The following is a 15,639-nucleotide window of genomic DNA, read 5'->3' as shown; positions in this document are numbered from 1 at the left end:
TTTCCTTCCCATTTATTCACATTGAAGGATTATTACACTCCTCAATAGGATCATTCAAAAACTAACACAAACTGAGATTTTATTGGTGGACAATTCAAGTTGTTTTAGTTTGAGAAAGCAATTTCCTATTTAAAGTAAAAAGCAAACAATTTATTCATTTGATTATGGAGAAGTTTTACACTTCCCTTACAATTGCATCTGCATGGAATGGACAGTAAGATGAGCTTTTTTTTTTTTAAGATACCTTTGTTTGTAAAAACATTTTATTGAAAAACATTCTTTTAGTTTCACACAACAGCTGTTATACTTTCTTAATTTTTAGAGCCTTATCATCATGATTAGAATTGAATAATTATGTTCTTTGTGCTTTAACTGTGCTCTGTGTATATTTATGTTATGTGTAGCCTAGCATCGTGCCTACTTTACTTAATTACTAGGGCACCCTGTGCACTGTGTTAAAGAAGAGTGTGTGTGTGTGTGTGTGTGTGTGTGTGTGTGTGTGTGTGTGTGTGTGTGTGTGTGTGTGTGTGTGTGTGTGTGTGTGTGTGTGTGTGTGTGTGTGTGTGTGTGTGTGTGTGTGTGTGTGTGTGTGTGTGTGTGTGTGTGTGTGTGTGTGTGTGTGTGTGTGTGTGTGTGTGTTGGTTCAGGGCCTGGGCACTATCCCTTAGTTTTTTTGCTCCAGGCTAGTCTTTTTGGTGGTTAATTGGAGATAGTCTCATGGACTTTTCCTACCCAGGCTGGCTTCCAACTGTAATCTTTAGCACTCAGCTTCCTAAGTAGCTAGGATTACAGATGTGAGCCACTGGAGCCTGGCAGATAGCTGTCTTTTCAAGGAAGGCTTCACTGGGTGTCTGGTTCCTTTTTGTTTTGCTTTAGTGTGTAGACATTATGTTAGGCATAATTTTGTTAAATGTGTCCACTAGAAGGTCTTAACACCTAATATTAGAGAATGATGTTTCTTTTCCATTATCAGAGAGCCCAGTATGTATTGGATGTTCCATAAACTCTTGTTAAAGAGAACCAATGCCTTGCATCCTGATAGATACTTTTGATCTGTATATAGTATTGCAAATCATGGACAAAATACATGTCTGGAATCTAACCAGAAATGATCTTTACATCTCTGTTTTTAGGTTTGATGAACATCCCCTCTGAATCTTCCCAACAGTCCCACACTTCGTGTTCCTATCAGCACTCACCTAGCAGTACAGTGAGTTCTCACCCACACAGCAACCAAAGTAGCCTGTCCAACAACCATGGCAGCAGCCTCAACACCACAGGCAGTAATTCGGTTGCACAAGTCTCACTGTCCCACCCGCAGATGCACACACAGCCGTCTCCACATACACCCCATCGACCTCACAGTTTACCACAGCATCCACAGCGTCCTCAGCACCCAGCACCACACCCACAGCAGCACAGCCAGCTCCAGCCCCCTCACTCCCAGCATTCTTCTCCACATCAGCACATACAGCATCATCCCAACCATCAGCATCAGACGTTAACACATCAGCCACCTCCACCTCCACAACAGGTATCCTGTAATTCAGGTAAGTTTTCATCTTCTGGCTTATATTTGACTAACAATGAATTGTGATCTGTCCATTGTTAATTTAGGTATCATGTAGTGTTTACTATTGTAACCCTTTTCAACTGCCTCCTTTTATATTTCCTTATTATAATTTATTATAACTTATAACTCTAGAGTTACATAGTTACATAGGTAACTATGTAAGCTAATTCTACAATTCTTACAAGTTTCAGGTTTAACTCTTGTCCTTCTGGTGGCTACTTTCATTGATCATTTAAAAGGAGAATTAGATGGGTGCCAGTGACTCACGCCTGTAGTCTTAGCTACTCAGGAGGCTGACAATCCAGCTCGGGCAGGAAAGTCCATGAAACTCTTATCTCCAATTAACCACCAGAAAACTGGAAGTGGTGCTGTGGCTCAAAGTGGTAGAGCACTAGCTTTGAACTGAAGAGCTGAGGGACAGTGCTCAGGCCCAGAGTTCAAGCCCCATGACTGACATACATACATACATATATATTTAAAAAAATAAAAGGAGAATGAATATAAAGTCTGCATTGATTTCCCTCATGTGACATCTAATAAAAGTAAACACAGGTTTATTTCAGAAATACTCATGGCTCTTTAGGACCTTGAATAAATTAATGATACTGGGATTTGAACACAGGGCCTTGTGTTTGCGAGGCAGGCACTCATGCTATCACTTGAGTCATATCCTTAGGCCTTTCACTTAAGTTTATTTTGGAGGTAGGATCTTGTGCTTTTGCCTGAGCCAGATTCAGACTGCAGTCTCTCTACCTCCATGTATCTGGGATTACAGACATATTCTGCACCAGCAGTTTTGCGTGTTATTTTTTTTCTTTTCCTTTCTTTTTTGAGACAGCATCTCACTATTTAACAACCGAGGTTAGCTTCAAACTTCTGATAGTCCTACTTCTGCTTCTTAAATACTGGGATTGAACCACACTTAGCTCACAATTATTTACCTTTTTTTAATAGCTTTGTTATTATCCCATCTATAAAAATGGAACCCAAACCTGTATCCACTGTTGTTATAAGGATCCAATATAAATATACTGAGAATGCAAATATGAGATTCTTGGATTAACACTTTAAATATTCATGAATGTTCCCTCTCATTGCTTATTCCTGCCAAGCATCTTATCTTAAAAATAGTAGGTTGCAAAGAGAAAAGAAATCTTTCTTTGTAGCCCACTTAAAAAACTGAGCCTGGTGAATAGCTCAGTAGTAGAGTGTACCTAGCATGTGCCAATCATATATTTAATTTCAGCATGCATGTATGTATGCATACATACATACACACACACATACTCCTGTTGCTTTAAAGATAGGTCTTAATGGTTTCTGGGAAGGTGGTTGACCACCATTGCTCATGAGACGGCAGTATTTGCACTGTGAAACCCAAAGTGTATGACATAGAAGACTGCAAGGTGGGGTTATAGATCCTTCTTTTATCTTGCTTGGTGACCACTTACCACTGATAAGATTTTTATTCTAAAAGGAACTTGTAGATAATACCACTACTAGATAACATTAACTCTGGGTACTTTTCAAGAAAATAAACAATGTATTCTTTTACATTGAACTTTACTATAAAAACTTTTTCTGGAGCTTTTTATGTTTACAAAAAAGGAAGAATATATTTTAGGGGGAAACTTAAATGAGATAAATTGAAGAAGAGCAGAGCAATGTACCTGTAACATAGTAGGTATTTGATAAATACTATCACACCATTTTGGCCGGTTTTTATCCATGGAGTTATCTAGATTCTTAAAATCTGAGATTAAAGCTATCTTCATAGTATTTTATTAGTGTTTATCTTCTTCAAAACAATAAACAAATATTAAGTATTTTAATTCTTTTGTTTGACTTTAACAGTCAAATTTGTTTTCATGATTACTTATTCTAAGTAGGCTCTAGGATAAAATTAAAAATTGTAATTATTTCCTGACTTGATGGAATGTTTTCTAAACATCTTGAAATAGTTTCTAGATACATACCTACACAAGAAGTTATATAATACCAGAATTAAATTGTTGAATGGACAAATCAACTACTAGTCCCTGCCTTTAATATCAATACATTCTTCAGAAATCTAAGCCTATCCTTAATGTGATTTGGAAGATTGCCTTAACGAATAGTGATCATGTATTGGTAGAAGTCTGTGGTACTCTTGCCTTACCTACATTTTCATAAAGTATAATGCCAGGGAAGAAAAAAATAGTATTATTCCTGAAGACATTGATGATGTGCCCTTGCTGCTGTCTAGCAGCTTACAAGGAAAACCAATTTCCACCTGGAAGGGAAAGGGGTGCTAGAGTAAGGATAATCACTGTGGTTGTGATAATAACTCATCTCCATTTACATTTGTAAGATGGAAATGATCAGGTTGTCTTTGATTGGGAAGGAATGGAAGGAACAAGAAAGAAATAGAAATTTGTCTGATATGTGCTAAGGAATTTAGTTACCTTATCCTCCCAAATCAAGTATAAATTACTACATTTTACAGATAGGAAAATTACAGCTTAAAAGAGTAAAGCAATTTGTTCAAGATTCTAAGTATTAGAACTAGGATTAATATCCTGACCTGACTTTGAAGCCTGTAACACAAGTTATTCTAAGAGGGCTAAAATCCACAGACGTTTCTTGAGTAGGTAGAGTTCAGTCACCTACTCTCTCCATTAGAAGTTGCTTTATTATGATTTCCCAAATGAACATTTACAAATTTTTTTCTACCATTCCTAAGGAAAAAGATTAGTCACGTTAAGAATGCTTTGTGTCCTTGGCATACTTGTTTTCTGTAGGCCTTTGTGCCACCCTGGCCTTTTGACTGCTAGTCCTCTTTGTTGACACACACTACAGACTTAAGCTCTCCCATGCCTGTGACATCAGAGGATAATGTCTGACCATTTCTCACAGAAGGCTCAGCCCTCTCTTCTATTACCTTCCCAGGAGAACTATGTTACAGTATTTCCTTCTCCTCTACTCTTACCATATGTTCTGGCAGTATATTAAATTATACTCTGTGATGCTTCTAAATGTGATTCTTTTAGAAGTTAGGAAGGATGTATTTTTTAAGGTTATAACAACACAAGGAAATGAAACTTTAAATAAAGGGAAATACTGATGTGCATGATTTTTCTGCTTGGTCATTTTTATTTGTACAATATAAATGAGAAGAGCAGCATCAAGCTTGACTTGATAAGGCAGTTTGTAAACTGCCAGCTGGAGGTTGGAGGTTAGAAGACCTGTGCTTTCACTTGAGTCAAGGTTCAAGTCTTAGATTCATCTCAGGGATCATATTGAGTTATGCCACTTCTCTGAGCTGACTTTTATTTATAAAATGGAGAAAAATTGTATCCTTCCTTGCCTGTGTCACAGAACAGATTGACCCAATACCAGATAGAATTGGTACAAGTCCCACCAGATACCTGTGGCTCACACCTGTAATCCTAGCTACTCAGCAGGCTAAGATCTGAGGAACATGGTTTGAAGCCAGCCTAGGCAGGAAAGTCCATGAGACTCTTATCTCCAATTAATCACAGAAAAAGCTGGAATTGGCACTGTGGCTCAAGTGGTAGTAGAATGCTACCCTGGAACAAAAGGAGCTCAGGGACAGCACCCAAGCCTAGAGTTAAAGCTTCAGAACTGGAAAAAAAAAAAAAATAGTACAAGTCCCTTTCTAAGACTGGACAGGATCAGCTAGCTTATTGTCTTCCCTTAACATACTCTTCAAACTTTCACTGTTCAAGAATTTTAAGATTATTGTTACTACCTTGTAGGTGTTTCAAACGATTGGTATGCAACACTTGATATGCTAAAAGAAAGTTGTCGAATTGCCAGCAGTGTTAACTGGTCAGATGTAGACCTTTCACAGTTCCAAGGTGAGTACTGGTTCTTTTTGACATAACTAAATATGGTATTTTCTCTGGAAGATTATATGTTTCTTTGTAGTAGAAATAAATACCTCTTTTAAATAAAGAAAGTGAGATATATGCTTTAAAAGAACACTTTTAAACACTTAAGTAAAATATTTTGGTCAGTTGATAGAGCAGAGGGTTATGGAAAAGAACTCTAAAAGTAATTTGGCCATATTTAAAAGAATTGGGTTTTGAGTAATCATGAAATGCTCGACTATGTGGCATGAGCAAATCACTACTATAATCTGAAATGAGCCAGTGGGTATTTTGAGGGCTGGCAATAAAAAATATGTATCCTGGTCTTTTTTTGTGCAGTGTTTGCAAAACTGTGCTAACTGTATTTCAAATGTTTTCCTCATAGGTCTGATGGAAAGTATGAGACAGGCAGATCTCAAGAACTGGTCTTTAGATCAGGTTCAGTTTGCTGATCTCTGTTCTTCTCTTAATCAGTTCTTTACACAAACTGGCCTTATCCACTCACAGAGTAATGTTCAGCAAAATGTTTGTCATGGTGCCATGCATCCAACAAAACCTTCCCAGCACATTGGAACAGGTATGGGCTTTTTCTCACTTACTGCTTTAGGCAACTTGATTTGTTGCTAAAGTGACAGTGGTTTGTTTAGGTGTTTTGTTTGTAAGAAATGAGTGGTAGCAAGTAATTTATACAGAAGGCTTATCTTTTAAGAATTGAGTCAAGGGACTGGGAAGGTGGCTCAATGGTAGAGTGCTTGCCTTGCATGCGTGAGGCCCTGGGTTCGATTCCTCAGCACCACATAAGCAGAAAAAGCCAGAAGTGGTGCTGCAGCTCAAGTGGTAGAGTGCTGGACTTGAGCTGAAGAGCTGAGGGACAGCGCCCAGGCCCAGAGTTCAGGCCCCATGGCCGGCAAAAAATTTATTTTTTAAATGAAAGGGCTGTTCTGTTCAGATTTATATGATTTTTCTATTAAGTATCTTTAAGACATTTATACAAAGAAAAATTATGTGTTTTCTGAGAACATAGTTATAAAGACATATCAGTTTGAATTTATATAGATTGGCAGGGGAAAATCAACATTTTATATCTTCCAAAGGTGTTAGAATTACAAGTTCAGAGTTATACTTGATTACATGTAGTGGCAAATTCACATTTTTTTAGGCTCTATAATGAGAACATGGATAAAGAGAATTTCTATGTGAAAATAAAAAGATTAGGAATGTGACTATTTGTAAAAGTTAAGGATGCTTAATATAGGTATATGTATGTTCCTATTCCAGAGAAATGATAAAAGAAATAATAATTTAAAAAAAAGCTGGGTGCTATTGGCTCATGCCTGTAATCCCAGCTATTAAGGAGGCTGAGATCTGAGGATCGTGGTTCAAAGCCAGTCCAGGCAGGAAAGTCCATGAGACTCTAATCTCCAGTTAACCACCAGAAAACCAGAAGTGGAGCTGTGGTTCAAAATGGTAGAGCACTAGCCTTGAGCACAAAAGCCCAGGGAAAGCACCCAGCCCCTGAGTTCATGCCCCATAATTGTCCCCCCGCCCCCCAACAAAAGATCCCTAGTAAAAAAAATCACTTTGTTGTGACTTGAATCCTAATAATCTGTAGAAAGAATAGCACAGAGTCTGAAAAGTTGTTAGTATATGAGTAACCAGGCCTTTTTAGCTGAGTCCAGTCTTAAAAAGTACATTAGCCATATATCTGATAGCTGATGGGGACAGTACATATACACACACATAGCACTGAGTATACTAGCGCTATAGTTTAATTTAACTTTTCCTTCTTTCCAAGTCAGAGTGCAGTTCTTACTATAAAAGGCATGTAACCTTGAGAGGGAACAACTAGAGGTCAAAAGTTTTGGTTCTGTCTCACTTCCTCTCTGATCCTGTTTTCCCATCTATATAAACAGAGGTATGATTGGACTAGATATTTCTCAGGACATCTGGTTTTCCCATAGCAGATGAATGATTTTAAGCAGCCAAATCCACTGCACCATACCTGAATAAAAGGGAAAGAGTTTTCTTACCTTCTCTATCATTGCAACATGGCTAGATTTCAATTTGTGGCAAATACTAGAAACTCTTGGGGAATTAGCCTTTCCAAAATTCCAGATGTTCCTTGCAATGTGAACCAGTTTTATGGTCCTCATTCCCTGTGAGTTACTGAGGAAGAGTTCATGATGTTTATTTCCCTCCTGTTTTATATCATTAAACAATGTCATTGACATTTTAAAGCTATTAAACTGGATGGCTCCTATGGATAAAAATATATTAAGAACCATCTGAAGTACTATTTGAATGAAATCCATGATCCATTTGAATGGTATACGTTTTTAAATCACTTTGGTTCCTTGTATAGTTAGTTACTATTACATTGTGCCTCCCACTCACTTTGTTAACTGACTAGAGCACACATGATTAGGCTACTTTCAGAGTGAGAGGATCAGTGCAATAGAGATATAAGCAGTAGTAAAAGGCTTATGATCTAGGAGATCTGGATTCTAAACCTTATTCTGTCAAAATTGCATATATTTGGACGTTAGGTGAGCTTTGCTGACTTCAGTTCCCTGTAGAGTAGGGATTGTTCTTCTTTCATCCTCCTGTGGGCTTAGTGTGAGGTCAGATGAAGTTATATATATGGAATTACTTTTAAATACTTTTGAAATGTAATGCTTCATGTGACAACAGTAGACATAACTTACCTGTTAGCTAGAGAATTAATGGCAGCGCCGCAGTTAATACCAGTATGCTCACCTTGTTCAAAAAGCCAGCCCTTCCACCTCACCTGCTTAGTTTTATTTTAGGCAACAGTTCTGTTAATGGTTTTTTTGTTTGTTTGTTTTTGTGGTCTTTGGACCATACTTTTTTTTATTATAAAGGGGATTCTGTTAGTGTTTTAACACTTCATTTATTTTATTTATGGTGACATGTTTTCTTTCTTTTTGCTTTTAAATCTGATTAGGAAATTTGTACATAGACTCTAGGCAAAATCTTCCTCCTTCAGTGATGCCACCCCCTGGTTATCCTCACATCCCACAGGCACTCAGCACTCCGGGAACAACAATGGCAGGTAGAGTGAATGAGTGAGTGTGTGTATGTATTGCTGTTGGTACCAAGTTTAATACCGAAAAGCTTGAGAGGCCTGCATGGTAAGGCTGTTAGAGGTCTGGGGTATAAGGGATATTTGAGGTCATTTGACAATGACAGGACTCTAGCATGCCAGGATCCTAATTTGATTAGCACCATGGATTCTGCTTGTATTCATTCAAGTAGAATAGCTCCAGTAGGACTGGAGCTATGGCTTCTAGAGAGGTTCCTTACAGAGACAGTAAGTTTTAAGAATTAACTAGTTTGTGAACTTTTTTCCCCTAGGTTCCTGAATATATAAGTCTTACATTTAGCCAGGAGACAACGGCTCATTGTTAGAACTGGGAGGGGGTCTCAAGGATCACCTGGATGAGGAAATAGAGGATCAGAAAGAAAGACACTGCCTAGACCATCCAGTTTGACAAGTGGCTAATTCAAGATTTATGTCCTGGTCTAGATTCAGTTTATTTTTCTCATATACCACATATCAGGGCTGGGAAGGTGGCTCAGTGGTGGATTGCTTGCCTCCTATACCACATATCCTTCCTTTGAGCTATCTGAGGAAAAGACAGAAAGTAATGTACAGTGGTAGAGGTACTAAAAACCCTGAAAGAACTGTGTACCCACAGTAGAGAAGGAGTTGGAACAATGTGGCCTGTTTCTAGATAACAGGGAATAGATGTATCTGTTATCTACACTCACTAGTAATTTGTAGATAGCATAATATATGATGGTTAATTCAAATTGCCAGGTTTGAATCTTGTTGTTTTATCACTTAATAGTTAATGAAACTAGGCAGGCTACCAGTTACCCAATTTCTGACTCCAGTGTTATTTCTGTCAGTAAAAGGAGCTAGGGATACCATCCAAATCTTGAAGTTAGGAGGACCAAATTGGGGTTATATTGGGAATCACAAAAATGAGGAAGTTGTAAGTTTTTGTTAAATTGGAGATGTGCAGGATTTCTGCTGCACTGTGATATTGTGAAAGCCTTGCATTTCATGCAATTGTACACTAAAGTGTTTATGAGAAAAAAATAATTAGATGAGACTACTTGAAATTTTCTGTTCGTATACTAACAAAACAGTAAATACAGTAAAAATTCCTCAACAGTTAAAGCTTAAGTTCTAGGAAAAGAATGAATGCTATGAGTAAATACTGATTTTAAAAAAAAATTGTTTAGAAGGGGTCTCTGAAGTGTGGAGACAAAGGCAGAATGCCTTGAGACTGTGAAGCACCTACAGAGCCAGAGTGAATCAAGAAGAATGTGGGAAAATGAGCATCTTGGACTAGATACTCTTCATAGTTCACTGTGATATACTGTGTTGATGTTTTCTGTTCACTTGCTTTTACATGGTGGCCCAAAAATTAACTTATGGGGAAGAATTAGTATGGTCCAGTCTGACTTTGGTGACAAATAGCCATCATTCTCCTGTTCACCATTTTTATGTGAGCTACTTGAAGTTACTAAAGCATATGTTGGAGTCCAGTAGATCCTGAGGGAAATAGTTGCATCAACACTTTACTCATGCAGCCCAGTATAGTGAAAAGAGCATGGTTTTTGGAGTCGGGTTAAACTAGGTTCAGACCTTATCTTGTACCTTCACTAGTTTTATGACTTGCTCATGTTTTTGTGTGTGGGACGATAAGGTCTTGCTTTGTAGCTCAGCCTGACCTCAAACTCAGAATCCTTCTACCCCAGCCTCCCCAGTGCTAGGTTTGGGATTTTAGGTGTGTACTATCACAACCAGCTTTTTGTTCATCCTCTTAAGGATCCCCCTTACCTTCAGGGTAAGGCTCAGAACTGCTTCATAGCACATATTATCCCATGAACCCATACATAATATGTGCTATGTATTGGCACATAGGAAATGCTTAGTAGGGGTTAGTTCATTTCTAACTTTTGTTTCTACCCAATCACTATTGGTGTTTCCCTATTCTTCCCAGGCCACCACGGAGCCATGAGCCAGCAGCACATGATGCCTTCCCAAGCCTTTCAGATGCGGCGCTCCCTGCCTCCAGATGACATCCAAGACGACTTTGATTGGGATTCAATTGTGTAGAGCTTGTTTCTGCAAGGCAACAGACCCCAACATCACCTTTCTGTGCAGTGCAGTGAAGGGAAAAGTTTAAGAAATCCAGTTGAGTAAACAAAGTTGATAATCACTTTGCTAATGTTACCAAGATTTCTTTTGAAGACAATCAAAAAGATTTTAGCTGGATAACTTACTGCTTTTATCTGACCCAAACAAGTACTACATGTTTGTCTCCCTGCCAACTGCCCTATGTAGCTCCTAACTGTTGTGTGATTTGAACGGCTTTTTGCATATTTGTGTCAGTTTAATGTTAACCACAAGTGCCAGACTGATTTTTCAGACAGAACCTATTTTGCTGCAACCAGTTTATAGATGCATATGTGTAAATATGTGTACAAACATTACTGAAAGGTTTCAGTTTTTTTTCTAATTGGATTGTCATGTCTTGAAAAGAACGCTATTATCAGTTTTTGTTCCTTTTTAGGCTATTTTCTGCAGGATGCTTTTAACTGATGCTTAGAACTGAAAAGAAATAGATTTTCTCCAGAGCCTAGTTCCCTTTTAATCTCTTTCAGAAATGTAATAATGAATTCTACCCAGTAAGTCTAGGAACCCAGAGTTTGATACTCTCCAAACAATCCAGAGGGGCATGTTGTTCCTGAGCTGTATGAAGAAGAACTGACCAAATTTGTTTTGCTGCTTGGGGAAATTATAGAAATGTTGTACCTTGTCAATGTCTGTTTCTTAAATCTGAATTATGACAGTTCTGAAATGTTTGGCTGATTAGAAGCTGAGTATTGCTTGGCTCATAAACAAATCAATGCTTCCACATTTGCTTATATATTTATTGTCCAAAAGTGTTATTTTAATATTTATTACTACCTTCTGTGAATGCTCAGCTCCTATTGGGTTCAGTAAGAAGTGTGGTGTCTGAAAGCATAGAGTAATTTTTCTTGATAAGAGTTTACAGACAAGACAATCAGAGGGACATTGTATCAGTCTTTGTATCACCACTTCTTTACCAGGTGAGTATATTTCTCTCTTTCCCTCCCTCCCTCCTTCCCTGACTCTCCCCCTCCCTCCCCCTCCCCTTTCTCTTAGCATTCCTGCAGATTGGGACTTAGATTCAAAGGATTTTTTTTTTCTGGAATTGAATCAATCCATCTGAGTAAGAGAACATCAGGACAGGTTTATAAAGGAACTTTCCGCACTTAGCCTCTTTCTGTTTAAATAGCACTGAAAGAAGAGTAGAGCTATATACCCAGATTTGATTTGCCTCAGTCTGTGGTGCAATTATTAAGTGGCCTGCTATTCCTTTCTGTGTGTCTGTGTGTATGTGACATTTGGCCACTTCATTTGGAATGAAGCCTACCTTTTGGGGGTGGTTTTTAGTTGTTTTATTTCATGTCATATCACAGTTATTCTACATGGATTGATTTTCTTAATTCTACAGTAAAGCTAGAATGAATGAGATTATTTCCCTAATGAATAGGTTTTGAATTGATTCTCAAGAGAAAATCTTTCTGTTTTAATGGATTAATAGGTTCTATCAAATCAAAGAGGAATAACTACTCACTGGTTGTTTATTACCAGCTCTGGTCTCTCTTATCAGCCATGCTAAATCATTTTACTTAGCCTTAGTGATTCTGTGGTTGAGTAATCTCTACTTGAAATAGTCATCTTTGTGTATGTGAGTGTGTGTGTATATGTATGTGTGTGTGCATATGTGTACCCATATGTTTTTGTATGTGTCTGAATGGAGTGTTTCCTTGAATGAATCACTGGGAAGCCAGCCATAGTAAAGGCTGGTGAGATTTGGGAGGAGGGAAGAGCTTTATGTTTCTTTGTTGCTTGGACCCTGCTTGGTATGAAAAGCTCAGTTGCAGCCCTTTGGATTAGTGAAAATGAGAGGATTCTGGGAAGGCAACCAACAGATGCCTCTAAGAAGGATCCAGGCAAGATGAGAGGACAGCCTGCAGAGTAAAAGCTTGAAGGGGGTGTTCAGTAGTCTACTCAAGTCACTGTTTTCTAGATATTGAAATTGCTACTTTGAAGCTTTCTGAATTGCTTGGGTAGCAATGTGCACTTTAAAGAATTGGGGTATTGGAATGCAGTCTCTTAAACTGAGTTGAGTAGAACTACTGATCTTACAAATTGTATGATGCTGATTTCTCATTTGTCAATCATTTACTGATTTGCAGTAATCAATATTTTTTTAAGTATTTCAACTTACCAAGAATGGCACTGGAGGCAAAGTCTCCATCCAAACCCATCTGCTGACTTTGGCCTCCAATGGTCCCAGGACCTTCTCTGTGAGCCTTGACCAGACAGGGTTGGCTGATAAAACGCAGAGAGTCCCTCTAGTGGCCATTTCTATTGTTAGTTTACTAATGCAGAGCAAGTTAGTTCTGTCTTGGACTTAAATTGACTAGAGAATAATAAATGCATGTAATTAAATGGGGCACTCTGTCCAGGAGAATAATCCGACTGGCATTTGTGGAAGTTTTTGAAATGTAAATGTATTCATGTGTGTTTCTGTAAATACGTCTGTCTCAAATGTCCTTTGAAATGGGAGGGAATCGATCTGGGGATACTTTCAAATGGAAAAGAGTATTTTGATATTGTTCATTCAGAGGGTGATGTGTACATATCTATATTGTATATATGTGATGAAAATGCATTGGCTTTTTGTGCAAACACAACCTGCTTTCTGTACTGCTATTGGACAGTCAGTGTTTTAATGTTTCTACAGTTTTGCTATTGCACGATTTCATATTCTGCCTCTATGATGAACGGCACCCATTCTTTGTAACTGTTTAGTGCTGTAAAGAAATATTCCAAGTGTCATTAGGATTGTTGCTGCCAGAACCGATATGCATGAATGGCACTTAAAATAAATATATTAAATCTATTTGCAACTCTGGTTGTTCTGCATCATTCGCTGCATTTCATTTGAGGGAATCAGACTGGAGCTAGTTCAGATTCAGAAACCCATGGTCAGCCCCAGAGCCCTCAAGCAGTGGACAGTTGTGTCTCACAAAATACTGCCTCAGAACAGTGTCTGTGGTTATTCACTTTACATCTCATTACTTCTGTGAACTTGAGGAAGATATTTAACCTCTGAGTTCATTTTCTTCATTTCCAGTGCCTATAAAGTGAGAGTAACACTTCCTAGAATTGGAATGGGGTTGCACTGATCAGTCTGTTTAAACATTTACAACAGCACCTATAGCATATTCAGTGTGTTCCAGGTACTTTTCTGAGTAGATATTGTGGCCGTCACTCTGCAGGTGTGAGACAGAGGTGTAGTCATCTGTCCAGATTCTTTGATTGACAAGTGAGAAGACTTAGGTTTGACTCCAGGCATCATGTGTTTGTTTGTTTTTTTTACAGGATCCTGTTATCAAGGGAATCCCTATCATGCCGCTTACACTTGCTTCTAGCCTTGTCCCAACACTGCCTTCCCAGAGAGCTGTTTCTAAATGGTGACTGTAGAGCTTAACATTTGCAAAACAAATATGCTGTGACAAGGCCTTCTGTGAGAATCCCAGAAAGGAGGAAGCCACAATTCTGCCCTTAGGGGTGCAGATTTTCCCAGAACAGGGAGAAAATGCCAATCCAGAGAAGGTGGTTAGGGAATCTACTCCGGAAACACTCCCTGGCAAGGTGGGATTCTTTTTTGTGTGTGTGTGTGTGTGTCGGTTGTGGGGCTTGAACTCTGGGCCTGAGCGCTGTCCCTCAGCTCTTCAGCTCAAGGCGAGCGCTCTACCACTTGAGCTACAGCGCCACTTCCGGTTTTCTGGTGGTTTATTGGAGATAGGAGTCTCACGGTCTCTCCTGCCCGGGCTGGCTTTGAACCGCGATCCTCAGATCTCAGCCTCCTGAGTAGCTAGGATTATAGGCGTGAGCCACCAGCACCCAGCTGGTGGGATTCTTTTGATAAGGGGTTAGATTGTGTTGAGAACATGGACATTGGTTTAGGAAAGCTTTGGGGTGTGAATAAACTATTTGGACTCTTGGAGGTGCCTGGCACTGATAGTGGGAAGGTCTTTCCATTGATACTAATGCTTTGAGCCAGAGCTAGAAGGTGATAGCAAAGGAACTGGATTAGCAAAGGGATTGTGGCTTGCAGTGGGAGAAGCACAAGCCTTCCCTGAGTGGTGGAGACTAATGATGCCAAGCCTGGTCTTACTGTTGTGGGAACAAGTTTTGTGCAGCTCAGCAATGGAAGACTGGCACACAGGGGAGGTGGAATTTAACCCAGAATCTGTCTCACCCAAAAGGGGAGTTTTCCACCAGGCTCAGAATCTGAGATTGGGAAATCCCAAGAGCATTAACTTAACTGCATTTACAGTTCAACACAGCTAGTAGTGGATCTGTAATAATGAAGTCTGGGTCTGACTCTGGAGCTCATTGCCTTTTACCTCCTAAAAGGAAGGTTTCCCAAGTGAGTAATGATTACTCACAGAAAGGGAGGTAGGGAGTCCCTCTTGGGAGCTAAAGCTTGCATTACTCCCATCACAGGTCAGTTTTCATGATTACTAGTCACTTGGAAGGCCTGTAGTAGAAGACAAATGTGGTCACCTTGTGCTGATTCTCATTTATCTGTAGCACATACCTCCCCAGATCAAAGAAAATGGTGAAATCATTAAGCTTAATGTGTATTTCTCAAAGCTTTAACATGACACTTGAAAAATGTCACATTTATAAATGTGACCCGTGGCAAATCCTGCAAATGCCATGGTAGCATCAGCACTCAGGTGGGTACCTGAATGGAAATGCCCTAGAAGTGCAGAACTGTCTTGAAAGTTTCAAGCTTGCAGAGGCCCTAGGAAGCTGCTCACATAACCTCACATTGTGTTGTTGAGAACATTGAGACCCAAAGAAGTGACTTGTTTCAAGTCACACAGCTACTTAGGGAAAACTTAGAGACAAATGGAAAGCCATTTACATGTCAGCAACTTAAAATTTCCAGTGCACATTTTCATTTCATCTACACAGTGGCCTGATGATGTAGTACTGTTCTTGCTTCATTTTATGGAAGAGGAAGAACAACTTAGAAGAAGTAA

The 15,639-nt window shown here is 38.9% G+C and overlaps 1 protein-coding gene across 2 annotated transcripts in view; it reads left to right on the top strand.

Annotated features, from left to right (window-relative positions):
- Nucleotides 1-13,481, top strand: part of Foxj3 (forkhead box J3) — a 94,076-nt gene extending 80,595 nt beyond the window's left edge. For both annotated transcript variants that reach the window (XM_042677053.1, XM_042677044.1), the window contains 5 exons: nucleotides 1,134-1,550; nucleotides 5,332-5,433; nucleotides 5,831-6,022; nucleotides 8,411-8,518; nucleotides 10,482-13,481. In XM_042677053.1, coding sequence (XP_042532987.1) covers nucleotides 1,134-1,550; nucleotides 5,332-5,433; nucleotides 5,831-6,022; nucleotides 8,411-8,518; nucleotides 10,482-10,597 — 935 coding nt within the window. In that variant the 3' untranslated portion in view covers nucleotides 10,598-13,481. The remainder of the gene's footprint in view (nucleotides 1-1,133; nucleotides 1,551-5,331; nucleotides 5,434-5,830; nucleotides 6,023-8,410; nucleotides 8,519-10,481) is intronic.
- The last annotated feature ends 2,158 nt before the right edge of the window (nucleotides 13,482-15,639 follow it).

Source organism: Dipodomys spectabilis, unplaced genomic scaffold (genome assembly GCF_019054845.1).
Source record: "Dipodomys spectabilis isolate Male_0828 unplaced genomic scaffold, ASM1905484v1 ptg000002l, whole genome shotgun sequence".
NCBI lineage: Eukaryota > Metazoa > Chordata > Mammalia > Rodentia > Heteromyidae > Dipodomys > Dipodomys spectabilis.
Note: the sequence above shows the minus strand (reverse complement) of the source record. Positions and strands in the feature narration are given on the sequence as shown.